Raw genomic sequence first — 15,251 nt, 5'->3', positions numbered from 1 at the left:
TGAGTCAGATATGGATTCACAGCCAGACATTGGGTAGAGTTTGGGGACCCCATGGAAGAAGTAGGGAAGGATTGAAGGCTCTGAGAATGACAACCCCACAGAAAGACCAACAGTGTCAACTAACCTGGAACCCTTGGAGCTCCCAGAGACTAAGCTATGCCCAAGAGCATACATGGGCTGGTCTGAGTCCTCTCCTACCCGTGGACCCTTGACATATATGCAGCAGAGGACTGCCTTCAGTGGGAGAGGATGCGCCTAATTCTGCAGAGACTTGATGCACCAAAGTGGAGGGATACTGGGGGTGGGGTGGGGGATGTCACATTCTTAGAGGTGAGGGGGGAGGGTTATAGGGGGGAAGAAGCCTGTGAGGGGGTTACTGGGAGCAGGTAGCAATGGGGATGTAAATATATAAATAAATACATTGAAAGAAAAAAATCCATGAATAAAGAGATAAAAAAATACAACATATAACTCATAATAAATAACCAAACAGGAAAAAAAAAGAGACAGTATCATGCCATGGCGTGCACCTGACTCCTACATAAATAAATAAATAGATAAACAAATAAATAAATAAATGTAATTTAATAAAAAGAATGGGCTATATCGGATCAGCAGTGAGGTGGGCCTACTTGCTGTATTGTGGCATGATACTGCAAACCAAAAGACAAGAAAGCAGGGCTAGCTCAGGTCTCCTTCCCCGCAACAGATGCCACCAAACATCATGGCGGATGTCCTAGTCACAACTTCCAATCTTTATTGTTGCCGTTACTGTTTTTCAAGGCAGGGTTTCTCTGGGTAACAGCCTAGGCTGTCCTGGACCTAACTTTGTAGACCTGGCTGGCTTCAGACTCACAGGAACCTGCCCACTTCTGCCTCCTGAATGCTGGGATTAAAGGCATGTGCCACCACATCCTGCTAAACTTCTAATTTTAATTAGTTTCTAAAGGCCCTACCTCCAGACCCATGTGGCTTTGGAGATTAAGCTTCTAGCACTGTGCCTGTAGGAAATGACTTCAAGCTATGCATGTGGGCCTCCTGTTTTTAGCTCTTCCTTCACAGATCTCTGTGGGGTTTGCCTTATTGTTAAGATCTCTCACCTTCCCTCTGTTCCTTAGCCCCTCTCCCCTTCAGGCTGTCAAAGGATTTACCACATACACATTTTATTTAGAAAGCCCAAACTCAACCAACAACAGGATTATGTCGTATTTTAACTAGGTATTCTTGAATCATTGGAAAATATAAGAAAAAAAAAGTCAGAATTAAAAAATGAACCACTAGAAAACTTGGAAGAAATGCCTTTTTAATTGGTATAAACATTATGTTATTACATTTAGAAAGCAATAATTCCAGTGTTTCTAGAAAGATTTGGCATCTCTAAAAATAGTTATATGAACTTCATAAAGAAGAGATGTAATTTCTGCTTTCAGATCTTATGAGTTGTTATGATTAGTAAGGCCAAGTTTGAACACAAAGTACTATAATAAAACATTCTTTGACTATTAAAATAAGTCTCCCAAAGCCTATATTAAAGCTTTACAGGTTTCAGGGAAGGTATAGCCTATGAAACTGTGCCAAAGGTACACACAGTTATGAGTGATATGTTGCTGTGAAATTCTCTTGGATGAAAATAATAAACATTGGATATTAGAATTCCTAATTTATTGGATGTCAGTGCCTCCTGCCTGTTTGTCTTCCTGAGTTTTTGGATTGAGACTTAACTGTGATGATCCTACTCTGTCCTTTCTCCTGTAAACAGAGAGAAGGGATTAGTATAGTGAATATTTGACTTTGAGTTAATTGAATGTCTAATTTCCAGTGGTGTTGAACTTGGCTGGATACCCGTGCGGTTATAATATGCAAAGCCTCTGAAAACACATGAGTTCTCAAATAACGACGTGCTTTTTCCCCTGGTTTTTTTTTTTTTTTTATTCCCCAAATGGTATTTTTGTTCTTTCCCTTACTGTCTACTTCAAACAAATTTTATACAGTTTTATAATTCCTTTAACATATGGCTACTGCCTACCAGCTCCTTATGTGCATTGGCAAACAGCCACCATGCACCACTGAAGAATGACTTCCTGGATGAGTTTTCAAGAGCCTTCCTTCATCCATATTTCTACCTGTGTTCAACTTCTTAACGTAGAGTTAGATTAGACAGTCCATTCCTTATACTCCTTCTGTCTCCCTCCTTCCCACTTCTTCCTGTTTTGTTAGTATAGTCTTCTTTTAGCCTAGGCAGAGTAATGTATGCTGTCAGTGTTAGTAGAGGATTTTTTTTTTGTCAATAATGCGAGTATAAAACTTGTTTGGGTAATCCCAATTGCTTCTAGCTTTTGACATCTATGGAGTCCTCGTCTGCCCCTTTTTAATTTTGTATTTCTGCCTGTTCAAAACTCCTTAGAGCAGAAAATGTGTTGGCTTTGTAAGCCTTATTACTCCTATTGAGAGGTCGTGTGGATTCCTGTTTCGGAAAAATATATTTTACTTAACAGTAATAGAGACGTGAGCTAGGCATACACATTGACACAAAGGAGGGAACTCGGAAGAAATAGATGCTTTGAGATAAAACACAAGGTTAGAGACAACAAGAAGTGTTTTCCTGAGAAATCAGTAGCCAAAGAAGCAGGGGCCAGGGCCAGCTTCCTCTATGCTGAGTATACGCAACCCCTCAAATCTTAGATTCTTTATTTCCAACCACTTTCTCACAGATAGCCAGGAGGAGGCTGCTTCATCCCGGGAGGTGGGATGCTGGGAAGCTGGGAGGAAGCTAGCTGTGAGAATCAGAAGCATTAGCAGATCAGAACCACCTGTTTGTGGTTTCCCCTTTGCTGTTAAAGGCGTCCTGAGGTCCTCCTTGTGTACAGCATGTGCTGTTTCTGATTCATACAGTTTTAATCTACTGTAATCCAGAGTGTAAGAAAGAGAGAATTTTTTTACAAGCATGTAAATATCTTGCAATAGAGAAAAATCTGTAAGGAGTGAAATATGCTTATATGATAACGTTATATACATGTATGAAAATACGTGTGTATGTGTTTTCTAGGACTAGAAGTTTCTTTCACAGATTTTCTGCAGGTGAACAGACAGAAGAATCGATGAGGCTTACTCTACTCCGTTCAGACAGGCGTCGGGCTCTCTGGGGAGCCCGGTGTTAGGGCCTAGCGGGATGTCTGGGACTTCTGGTGGGGGATGTTCCTTAGACTCACACCCAGGTACAACAGCAGGATCTCTCTCACTCTCTGGGGACGGCGAAATATCACATTTTGCCTCTACTACGGCTAGGGAGCCCTGGGCTGGGGACAGTGGGACCTGACCAGAAGCTTTTGCCTCTGGCTTCTGCGGCTTCGGGTCTGGGGGGTTCCCAGCAGAGAGACCCTGGCTTTGGAGCTCTGCCTCTGCAGGGGTACAGCAGGCTGTAGGGGCAGGAGCAGCCTCACAGCCCCCCTCAGAACCAGCCTGAGAACCCACAGGGGGCTGAGGACTCCCTGAAACACTGGAAGGGTTGGGATGGTTTAAATGGGCTGGTTCGGTATGCTGGTGGGTGAGGTCACTTCCACCTGGAGGGCCATTCACTGCCGGTTGTCTTTCCCTTGATTGGTCTGGGGTGAACTCTGGATGATGAAGGATGGCGAAAGCTGTGGCCAGATTTTTCACAGCATTTTGAACGCCGTTGGCTGCCTCTACATCCATCTGTTTATCTTCCGAGACTTTTGACTCTGGCTCTTCGTCAGAGGTGTGCTGAACCTGGTCTTCCTTTTCGGACATTTTTGCGTCTCTGATTTTCTTGTAGAGTTCCTTTCTCTCTTCTTGTAAAGCACGACACAGGTTCTCCAGCCTCTGGATTTTCATCACGAAACACTCGTATTCCTTAGCTCGCAGGGCTTTCTGTGACATAAAACACACACACATACACGCACGCACGCACGCACGCACGCACACACACACACACACACATACAGGACATGAGCAGTGAATTTCCCAGGATGCTGTCCAGAATCAAAACTATCCATCCTAGAATTTGTCTTCTACACTTGAACCCACATTTAGTGACATCACTTTGTTTTTCTGATATTTTGATTATCAGACTAATAGAATTTTAATTACTATTGCCTGTGCTTTGGGAAATAAACCTGATAAGGTTTCTTTCCACTTCCATAGAAACAAAACCCTCTCAAATCCTAACCCACATGAATCTTCTGTTTCTCAAAATTTGGGGGTATAGGCAACGTCTTCTGTGAAATAAGTAAGATGATGTAGGACTTGGCATTATGTACTCTAGGAAATATGTCTTCTTGATAGAACTGCTATATGCTAATCCCAGCAGCCATCTGATGCGTGTTGATGACTCATGAACATGTCTTGGGAATTGGTTGCAACTTGGAATGAATAGTTAAAGTGGTAATTCTAACCACAGAAACTCCCCACATACCGATTCACGATGTTGGCTGCTTGAACTGTTCAGTTCTTCTCTCTGGTAATAGCAGTCGATGTGAGTGAACAGGGACCTGATCCTAATCACCCCACTACTGATTGCCACCCTAGCTACCCTGTATCTTTAAGACCCTTTTTACTCATTAACAGGAAGGGATCTTCCCTTGTAGGGTCAGCCACCTAAGTCAGAGCCTATAAACCTTCACCTTTGGAGTTGCAAAACCTGTATAGGTCCTGGCGTAACACCAGCTGTCTAATACCTGTTGGAGGAGTTTTTAAAAAGATTTCTTCATATCTGTCTGTAAAATAGCCTATGTCCGCTGGTGTCCTCTCTTAGCACAGTCAAGTCAATGCATTCAGTGTATTTGCTGGATGTCAAACAGTAGACGTTTGAGATCAAGTAAGAATGTCATCAAAGCCTTTATAGTCCAGAAGGCATAGCACCCCTCTGGGGTCAGCTTTCTACCTTATAATCCCGTGACTAAGGTTCTCAAAGATCTTTCATTCTTCCTTAGATTTCTAAATAACTCTTGATCTTATTCTTTCTACTACATTTTAATACATCATGTCACCCTTGAAATTCAGCATATTTTCAGACATAATCACTTACACCGTTGGGTTATATTGATTATTTCACCAGGGTCAGGGAAGGAAGAGCTTCCTCACCTCTTCGATCATGTCCAGCAGGGCTTTGTTACAATTCTCAAATCGGGCTTTCCATGTGGCCGTGTCCTTCTCCAGCTTCTTCATTTTCTTTGTCGTCTACAGAAATTAGAGTGTTTCAGTGTTTAACCCTGAAGAGCTGACGTATCAAGGAAGCAATTAGTTCCACATATGACACCCAGCACAATCCTTTTGCTACCAGCTGCTGAAGCAAACAAATGTACAACATCAACAATGAAGATTGTGGAAGAGGAATGATTTATTTCCTGGATTGGCAACGAACAAACCGGTTTGCACCGGAGCCAATTCAGGACGGAAGAAACTACTTAGGAGAACACTGTGTTGTTGCTGACTTTTCTTTCACTTAAAATAAATAAAAAAATATTCCTTACTGAGATCCATAAACAAGCTTGTAATTTAGATAATTTACTTGTTCAAATAGAAGGCCCTGGTGGTGAGAGAGCTGAGATTGCTTTGGGGCATTTCGCTGCAGGTAATAATTGGTGTGCACACAGAAGCTGCTTGCCACCTTCTCTTTATTCATGTTTATAGGGTGAAGGTGAGCTCACAGGAGCTGATGGTTACACATTCATGTCATCTCTGAGACAGCCCCATGAGAAACACTCCGTTTTCATCCCCATTTTATAAATGAGGAAACTGAGGGTCAAGGATGTGTATTAATGTCTAAGTGGATTAACAAAAGTCAGGCTAGCGATACCTCGTTTTCTACCAAAAATGGTGCCTCTTTGTCACCAGACTATGAATGTGGGTTACATTCTTACTCTGTTTTATTTATTGTAGGATCTCTTCTCTGATTGTGTGAGTTGAAGGGTAAGGCTCTTAATCAGGTATGTCCTTTCATGAGCCACACCTAGGTGCTTGCTTCTTTTTTATTTATTTATTTATTTGGTTCTTTTTTTTTGGAGCTGGGGACCTTCTTTTTTATTTTTATTTCAGGTATCTTGAGACAAGGTTTTCTTCTGTAACCCTGGCCAGACTGAACTTTCTATGTAGAGCCCGCTGTCTTGGAACTCACAGAGGTCTGCTTCCCTCTGCTTCCTGAGTGCTGGGATTAAAGGTGTGTGCCTTCATGCCTGGCTATGTGCTTGTTTCTTGAGCAAAGCTGTTTGAGGTACACACTGAGGCCAGAGGCTGAGCCCAGACTATCATTTTTTGCTCTAAAAGGAGCTAGATGGATTTTTTTTTGTTTGGATCACATGTTAACTAGATCAGGCATTTGTAAAGTTTAAGAAGTTAAGTTTAATAATTTGATACAAAAGTACAACAATGTCAAGCAACCAGAGCTTCCAGGGACTAAGCCACTACCTAAAGACTATACATGGACTGACCCTGGACTCTGACCCCATAGGTAGCAATGAATATCCTAGTAAGAGCACCAGTGGAAGGGGAAGCCCTGGGTCCTGCTAAGTCTGAACCCCCAGTGAACTAGACTATGGGGGGAGGGCGGCAATGGGGGGAGGGTTGGGAGGGGAACACCCATAAGGAAGGGGAGGGGGAGGGGGATGTTTGCCCGGAAACGGGGAAAGGGAATAACACTTGAAATGTATATAAGAAATACTCAAGTTAATAAAAAAAAAAAAAATCACAGACAAAAAAAAAAAAATTGATACAAGATAGAGGACCATATTCAGGGTTACACAAACATGCATCCCAGTTTTTTGTTGTTGTATATTAGCCACGGAATTCTTGGGCTAACTAATATCCATAAATAAATTCCAGATGAAGAGCACTTGATTTAATATCCCTTGATTTAAAATTTTGAAATAAAATTTTAAAAATTAACTCTTCAGAACCAAGAAAACTAACTTAACAAATATTAGTGTAAAAGTTTCATTATCTCACTAAAATATATTTTGAAAGGTGCTCCCTACACTTATAATTAATGCCAGTGCTTGTTCAGAAACACAATGTGTGTATGTGTATGTGTATGTCTGTGTGTGTTTATGTCTGTGTGTGTGTATGTGTGTATTGTGTGCATGTGTGTGTATGTGTGTGTATGTGTGTGTATGTGTGTATGTATGTGTGTGTATGTGTGTATATGTGTGTATGTGTGTGTATGTGTGTGTGTGTATTTACATGTGTGTATGTAGATGTGCCTGTGGACATGCCTATGTTGTGCTGTACTTGTAGAAGTCAGCAGACAACATTTAGGGATCAATTATCTTTGTGCACCTTGTTTTGAGGCAGGGTGTCTTTTGGCCCATCAAGGTACTTCCTATGCTAGGCCAACTGGTCCTGGAGCTTCTGGACTATTCTACCGCTTCTGGTTTCCCTGTGCTAGAGGGGTTCTAAGAGCATGGATGTCTCTCATCCCCATACAGCTTCTCACATGGTTCCAGGGATCTAACTGGGTCATCAGGGTCACTACAGCAAGTTCTTTCACCCTCTGCCCACAGAGGCAGAGTGTTGACACTGATTTTCTATTAGGAAGATACTGCACTGAATGAAATGCCAATGCTATGTCCATTGACATTATTTGTACCTTTTAATTATGAAAGACTTGCAAAAACTTTCGATGTGTTAGTTTATTTATGGTTTTGTGAGTTATGAAAAAAAATCAGTTTATAGATAAACAAAATAAAACTCAAGAGAAGTACATAAATGGCCCAAGGGTCCTTGATGAATAGTTATAAATGCAGAATTTGAGCTTACTTTTCCGTCTTCTTATGCAGGGCTTCATCAATTGTAATGCACAAGAGTCTATCAACTCTAATGTTGTATCTTTAGGTTTAATTTTTTTTAACCATACGAGGGTTAGGTGTTTGCACTTAATGCTAGCTTTTATAAAAGTTTGCTAACAAGAAGAAAAATGTTAGTCGTCTTAGTGAAAAATGTATCCTAGTATTTAGGGACCATTGATCAGATTTGTTTACTGGAATTTTTTTAAAAAGACAAAATTCCACTGAAAGCCTCACTCCTGCCTATACAAATTGCATTGCATCATGAAATGCACTGGAGTATCTTAGCCAGAGAGAAAGGAATGCAAAGACCTGCCTGTCAAAACAAAGATGGCCACTCTTCGTGGAGAGGCCATACTCACATTATCCATTTCCTGCTTGAAAGTGGCAAACACTTCATTACTTTTTGTCAGTGTACTCTGGAACTCCTCAAACCTTCCCGAGTAGAGAGTAAGCTGTAAAGAAAAAAAAGAGTATATCTTTGGGGCTGCTCTCAGATTGCTTCCAGAAAAAAAACAAAACAAAACAAAAACCCAACAAGTCGCTGTTCATTATTTGAGAAGAAAAATGAATTAAAGTTATTGCTGGTACAGGAATATGTTTAGTTATTTTATATACTACAAGGTCAACCTAGGTTGGTGAACATAATTAAAATTCTTCATTAAAACATCGTGTCTGTCTGTCTTTAAATGCCTTCTCCTATAGCTCTCCACCTTACCATTTGAAAGGTGTCTCGGTGAACCTAAAACTTGACATTTCAGCTGTACTGACTGGCCAGTAAGGTCCAGGGATCTCCCTGTCTCTGTCTAGCTCTTTGTGCTGTATTTATAGGCATGTGTCACCACACCTGTCCTTTACCTGGGTGCTAAGGATTCAGACTCAGGTCCTTAGGCTTTTGTGACAAGCACTATACTCATCAACCATCTTTGTACCCACAACATGCTTGTTTTCTTCCTTCTTTCCTTCGTCTCCTTTTTTTGAGAACTGCATATATATATATATGTATATATATATATATATATATATATATATAGTGTTCTGATCAAATCCGCTATCATTCCCTCCCCTCCAGTTTCTCCCTTATTTCTCTCAGCAGTTCTTCTCTGTCAACTTCTTTTTTTTTTTTTGTGAGCAGCCATGTGGATGCTGGGAACTGAACTCGGGTCCTCTACGAGAGCAACAAGTGCTCTAACCACTGAACCATCTCTCTCCACACACACCCCCACCCCTGTCAACTTCTTGTCTCCTATCTTTTCTTAAAAACGTATCAAGTCCACTTAGTGTCGCCTAAAATGTTTTTAAAGAACAATAAAATTATAGAATATAAGTTACAGCTTTATTATATCATAACTTTCACAAATATTTATTGGTCACTGAACATAAGTAAGTACCACTTATAGAAAGGTATTTATTTAACGTGTGAGTCCTGCTTTTGAGGGACTCGTACGCCTAATGGGAAGACAAACGCAATGACAACTTGACTATGGGGTAATCAATACAAATTACTAAGTCACTTGCCTTGGATTTTCTCTGTGGTCCACGTTTACAACCTAAGCTAATGAATAGCTATAATCTTAAATTATGCCTCTGACCCAAGAGCAATGCAGGAATCTTTGTGCATGTGTTACGATACACATTTGCTAAAATCAGCAGATAGAGCTCAAAAGCAATCTTATAAGTAAATGTCTCCCATAAATATTGGAAGGGGCATTTGAATATTGCTTGATAGTATGTGTTAGTTTGTTATCTGACTCTGTTGGGGTCAGTTGGAGTCAGTGACTTAATCCCCTGTAAGACTCTGTTAAAGATTCCCTTAAAGTATCTGTTCCTTTCCCATGTGATGCTCTCTGTGCTGCTCGATAAAAGACGAAAACAAGTCCTTTGTTAGGGACAGACACAGACACACTGCTGCCATTCAGAAGACTGCTTTCAGATTCAGGCTATACAACAGACAAACCTCGACGGAAGGCATAGGGCGAGTGCAGTAGGGAACTCAAATCTGGGCTCCTTGGGCTGAAGTGAGAGTTCAGAGGTTAAAGGCTTAGGATCAAGCAAACCGGCCCCACTCTTGTAACAATACGAGGGGAAGAACCTTGATTTCTTTCTTCCACATGACACTGGCTCATCATTATTGCTGACTCTGAATTTAATGCTCATGTGTCCAAACTGATGCACTTAGACATGATAGCGAAGCAAACATTTTAAAATATATTTAGGAGCCTGGGGCTGTGGGCCATCAAAGTTAAGTCTGACCTAGTCTTCATTGGAAATTGGTTCCTAGCCAGGAATTAAGATGGCAACCCTTGTGACCCGTAAAGATATCCCCCCGTGGGTGAAAGTTCCTGAAGACCTGAAAGATCCAGAAGTATTCCAAGTCCACACGCTGGTGCTAAAATCTCTGTTTGGCCCACAGGGATCTCGAATGCCTCACATCGAGCAGGTGAGCCGGGCCATGTTTGAACTGAAGATTCTGGAATCTTCCGGACTTACGGAGGTCTTAATTTATGGCTCTTGCAACCACAAGCTTCGGGCTAAATGGATGCTTCAGACCATGGCTGAGAGGTACCGCCTGCGCCAGGAAAGAGGAATGCTCAAGCTGGAGGAAGCCATGAAGACCCTGGAACTGGGCCAGTGTTTGGAGTGAAGCCAGTTTCCAGTCAGTATGACTCCCACCTGCACACACACAGATTGAGCCGTGGCTGGTGTTTGGTTCTGGCGTGGTTTTTAACTACGTTATATCCTTTATAGTCTAACGAGATATTCCTGGATCCCCGCTGTGACTTCTGATGAGAATATCTCTTTTTCCAAGGCTGTTATTTTAACGAATAAAATTTAAATGATTAAAAAAATATATTTAGCATGTGCTCTGTGTGTGTGTGTGTGTGTGTGTGTGTGTGTGTGTATGCATGATGGATCAAACTCAGGTTGGCACACACTTGTGCCAAGAATTGGGCATTGCCTTATCATCTCCTTTATTTTTACTAGACTATTCCTGTGGACCATCTTCGCTCTGCTATGTTTAAAAGTAAAACGTATTAAAATCCACATAAAATTAAGCTCCCTACCCATTTGAAGTATACGGATGAGTATTTTTATGATCCCCGCATTATTGTACAGACAGGTCTCCAGAATGCTTTCATGTTGCAAAATGGAAACACCGTGCAGGCTGAACAACTTCACAGACGTCAAACAGCTTCCCAGATCCCCCTTCAAGTGGCCAGATTTTAACCTTCCTTTCTTCCTATTGGACATAGATGGTACAATTTGTGTGGCTTATCCCCTGCTTAGGTAACCCGCACCAACATCATCCTATTCTAAGTGAAATTCTGTATTTCTCATTTTATTCATAGATAATTATGCTGCAGAGTTGACCTGTGATTAGCATTCTGACACAATCGTGTTTGATTTGACCTGGGACCAGGACTACAGAAAACATAGAAAGACTATAGAGAAGTCATCCACAGTGGTTATCCTGCCAGGGACAGAAATAGAAACAAACCACTTCATGGTTGAAAAGCAACAAAAACTGCTGTAACTTATCACCTTGAAATGGGTCTGAACGCTCACGTTTTGTTTTTACTTTTTGTTGCTTGTGCAAGTGGGCGTGTAGAGAGCTTTGCAGAGTTTTAAGTCAGTTCTTTCTATCAGACGGGGTCTGGGGAATCACCAAGCAAGGCAGCAAGTTCCATACTCACTGAATCATATCAAGTGAGTCCTCACACATTCCTTCAACTGACCACCAAGTTCTGACTGGGATAGGAAACAGAAGGAACTGTGTCTAGAAATTGTCTTAAGACTGTGAGACTTGATGTGGAAACAAGCCCTGTTCCAAAGTCCTTGCAGATGGCTCCCCTTCATCAAATGACAAGAAGACGATCTCTGAGTCTTCAATTCACTCCCTGAGTAGTGTTTTGTGTCTGTTTTGTCAGATACTACTGACGTTCTGTGTTTGCCGCTGTCCTCATCCTTACTGATCTGGTGACAATCCATTAGTCATGACAGTTGTATCCCAACTGATCAGCTATGACAGCTTCTCTGTTGCCTCAGAACTGAAAGCCAAACCCTGCTTTGCTAAGTGAGAAACACATTTCCAACTCGCCAGTCTTATATTATGACTAAAAGTGACTTCAGCATAGGACAGCAGTTTTCAACTTGTTGGTCATGACCCCTTTGGGGATCACGTATCAAATATTTACATTATAATTCACAATGATAACGTAATTACAGTTGTGAAATAGCAATGGGATACTTTCATGGTCGGAGGTCATCACAACATGAAGAACTGCATTAAAAGATCTCAACATTAGGAAGGTTGAGAACCACTGCTCTAGGCAAACACATTTTTCTTGCTCCAGTCTTAGAAATGAGAATCAAGGCCTTAACATCCTGCTGTCCCTATTCCTTTAAGGGCAATTAGAAACAAAGGAAGGATGTGAGTAGAATTCGGTTTTCAAATTTGTGTAAGTTGGACAGGGTCACCACCTCTCTGTGTGAAGAGCTGGTACTCAGATCTTAATACCCGAAATACCCGAAACACCTGAACTCATTCCAGGATCAAGAAGTGAATGGGGAATCAGGAGTGACTGGTAAATGGGCAGAGTTGAGAAACTGGATCGCATCTGTTTAATGTTATTCCCCACATCTTTAAGCTCCTAGATCTTTGGTTCTATGAGATGGTTTAGTCTATAAAACACTTGTTTTGCCAGCACGAGGATCTGACTTTAGATCCAGAGCACCCACATGGACAAAATGAGGTACCGCAGTAGGCTTCTGTGATCCAAACACCAAATGAATGGGAGAAAGAAGGAGCATGGGTGGGGTTTGCTGGCCAGCTAGTCTGGTTGAATGACAGCTCCGGATTCGTTTAGAGACAAGCCTCAAACAATAAGGTGGGTGGGAGGAAGACACTCGATTTGACTTTTGGCCTCCACATGCAAATGGAGGCCACACTTAAACACACATGGACATGGACAAGCGACATGGGCACACTCAGGGCTCCGATGGAAGCCCCACCCTGACACCACGATATGATGGTTTCTACAGCTGACCCAAAAGTTGGCCCCAAGTTTGGAACTCCAAACCCTGCAATTTTGTGAAAATCCAGAAACGTTAGGTTTCAAGCCACCATCTAACTAGCTTGAAAACCTTTTTGAATGTTCTCAAAGAATAGATTATAGCGGGGAAAACAATTTCCCATTGCATTCTCTCTAAACACTGCATAAATACGCTTAAGAATGGCGATCTGTTGACAAGGTCACCTGTCTGCATGTTTGCTGCAATTTCTTATTTCAAGTTTTTTTCTTGAAATAATTTTATAGTGAAAAAGTATTTATTGAACTTATTCATTCATTCAATACATATGTACTTCTTTTTTTAAAATAAGTAAGATTGTATAGTCAGCACGTAAACATTTACAGTCCTAATGCTGCCTGATGTGGAAGGCTTCTGATGTCCTTGTTTTCTATTGATTTCCGATGTGAATTCACCAACCCTCTAGGGCTTGGGCATTCCTCTCAACAGTGGAGCCAGAGTCCCTCTGTGGCCTTTGACAGGGAATGTTTTCCTGGAGGGCCAGAGCCCATTGTCAATAGGGGAAAAAAAATAGATCTGCTTTTGCATAGAGCCAGTTGTGGCAGGCCGCCATATTGTTGAGCCTGAAGTGGGAAGGAACTCTATCGATCTGACAAAAACAAAGCCAGCGACACATGAAGAGAAATCAGAAGGACTCCTGACTTTCTCATCACTTCTAGCCATCCATCACTGACCAGGTCAGCCTTGATCAATATTCTGGTCTCCATTTCTCTCATTTTCTTGATGTTATAGACGGGATCAAAACGTGAGGACTGTTTCGGATTGGCAGCTATGAATGGTGATTCCGAGCAACTTTACATTTCCCCTCCCCTTAGTCGGGGCCATGGCTCAGCTGACTGAGAAGACATAGGACAGAGACGAGGGAAACTGGGAAACAGCTTGCTGTTACCAACCACTTTCAGGGCACTGTTTGTCTGCGGACCTCTGGGCTGCGTGACGTCGGTTCCCACCATTTCTTTCGCACGGACACGATATTCTCTTAAACGTAATCAGTGTGAAGGTGCTCCCCTCTCACCCCCGCACCCCATCTCCTGCCGCCTGTGAAGGTTTGCAGAGAGAATCTCGGTCCCGGACCCTGGGCACCCCCGGACCCTGGGCACCGGAAGGAGGCTACCCTGCCCCTCCACGTGTTGGCCTCCTCCCTTCACCTGAGCCTGCAGCACGGTCTCCTGCTCCTTTAGCACTTTGGCCTGAAGTTTCCACTCTGCTGCCTGGTTCAGCAACTGCGAGGAAACAGAATGGACAGGAAGAAAGTCGAGTTGTGCTCAAATTGCCCTTTGTTTACCATCCACAGATAGCTTTCTTCTTGGGCCCCCACCGTTAAGTTTTTTTTTTTTCTATGAGGGGAGGGACTTTTGCGAAAAAATAAGTTGACAAAGTTAAAGAAAAACAGTTTCTGTGGTTGATTCCCAAGGAAACGAATGGCTTCAATTAAAAAAGTCGAGGTGTCCAAATCAAGTGTGAATCACACGAAATCTAACCCCTTTCCAGTCCCATCGGTGAGGAGTTTCCTTTTTTTTTTTCTTTTCTTTTCTTTTTTTTTCGGAGCCGAGAACCGAACCCAGGACCTTGCGCTTACTAGGCAAGCGCTCTACCACTGAGCTAAATCCCCAACCCCAGGTGAGGAGTTTCCTAAGCAATCCTCTCTACCACCACCGTCGTCAACCCTAGGGTGAACATCTCCAGACGGCCCCACCTGGGCATGGCTGCCTGCCCATTAGGTTAGCCCGTAGCTATTCTCCACTGTAGAGCACGGGATGCCTTAAAAAATACACAATTCCTTCTTTCTCCCTGGTTCTCGACACAGCCCTTCAAACCGATGTCTGACTCTCCTCAGGGGATTACTAAAGGGTAGATCCCCCATTGGAGAATATGATCTAGGGTGTATAGAGCGTAGGTTGAAATCCGTGCTTTACTAATACCCGAGAGGGTTGGCTATCAGTGACCCCCGTGGCACCTTTGAGAAACGGAGACGCTTGATGAGTTGCTCTGAACTCTGCCCTCTGGTATGGAAGAGCACTCACTCCCACTCTCACAAAGTATTCTTTCATATATAGCCACTGCGGTTAGACATGCTGGAGCTGGGAGCTGATGGGAGAGCGTGCTGTTTTAACCTAATGTACGAGTACCTGTTAGTCAGTATTGATGTACGGCTATAGTCAGTCTTTCGTTTAGGTTTGTATCTTCTGGTCAGAGTTCAGAAGGTGTTTTTGTTTTAATAAAAATCATGCCTACAATATGCCAAGAGAAAGAATTCTAGTTGTTGATTTCCAGACGATTGTGCAGTAACCTATGCTATTAGTCCTAGGAGAGGCCCAGGGCACTGGGGAGTATCCAACCTGTAGGCTCTGCTGGTCATCTGAT

At 42.4% G+C, this 15,251-nt stretch overlaps 2 protein-coding genes across 4 annotated transcripts in view; one reads left to right on the top strand and one right to left on the bottom strand.

Moving 5' to 3' along the window:
• Nucleotides 1-1,286: 1,286 nt before the first annotated feature.
• The window catches only part of Txlnb (taxilin beta), a 45,191-nt gene continuing 31,226 nt past the window's right edge, over nucleotides 1,287-15,251 (bottom strand). For 2 of the 3 annotated variants that reach the window (XM_006227657.4, XM_039112431.2), the window contains exons 7-10: nucleotides 14,036-14,110; nucleotides 8,159-8,251; nucleotides 5,101-5,196; nucleotides 1,287-3,888 (exon numbers count right to left, since the gene is read on the bottom strand). In XM_006227657.4, the coding sequence (XP_006227719.1) occupies nucleotides 3,106-3,888; nucleotides 5,101-5,196; nucleotides 8,159-8,251; nucleotides 14,036-14,110 (1,047 nt within the window). In that variant the 3' untranslated portion in view covers nucleotides 1,287-3,105. The remainder of the gene's footprint in view (nucleotides 3,889-5,100; nucleotides 5,197-8,158; nucleotides 8,252-14,035; nucleotides 14,111-15,251) is intronic. The other variant, NM_001135859.1, reaches the window with a different exon arrangement.
• On the top strand, nucleotides 8,312-12,758 carry LOC120098792 (developmental pluripotency-associated protein 5A-like). Its single transcript, XM_039098731.2, has one exon. The coding sequence runs from the start codon at nucleotides 10,090-10,092 to the stop codon at nucleotides 10,438-10,440; it is 351 nt and encodes a 116-aa protein (XP_038954659.1). The 5' UTR covers nucleotides 8,312-10,089; the 3' UTR covers nucleotides 10,441-12,758.

This window comes from Rattus norvegicus, chromosome 1, assembly GCF_036323735.1.
Source record: "Rattus norvegicus strain BN/NHsdMcwi chromosome 1, GRCr8, whole genome shotgun sequence".
NCBI lineage: Eukaryota > Metazoa > Chordata > Mammalia > Rodentia > Muridae > Rattus > Rattus norvegicus.
The sequence above is the reverse complement of the archived record's forward strand: the minus strand, read 5'-3'. Positions and strand labels throughout refer to the sequence as shown.

Excerpts from the sequence above, each read along its gene's own strand:
- LOC120098792 (XM_039098731.2), top strand. The coding sequence starts at position 10,090 with ATGGCAACCCTTGTGACCCGTAAAGATATCCCCCCGTGGGTGAAAGTT.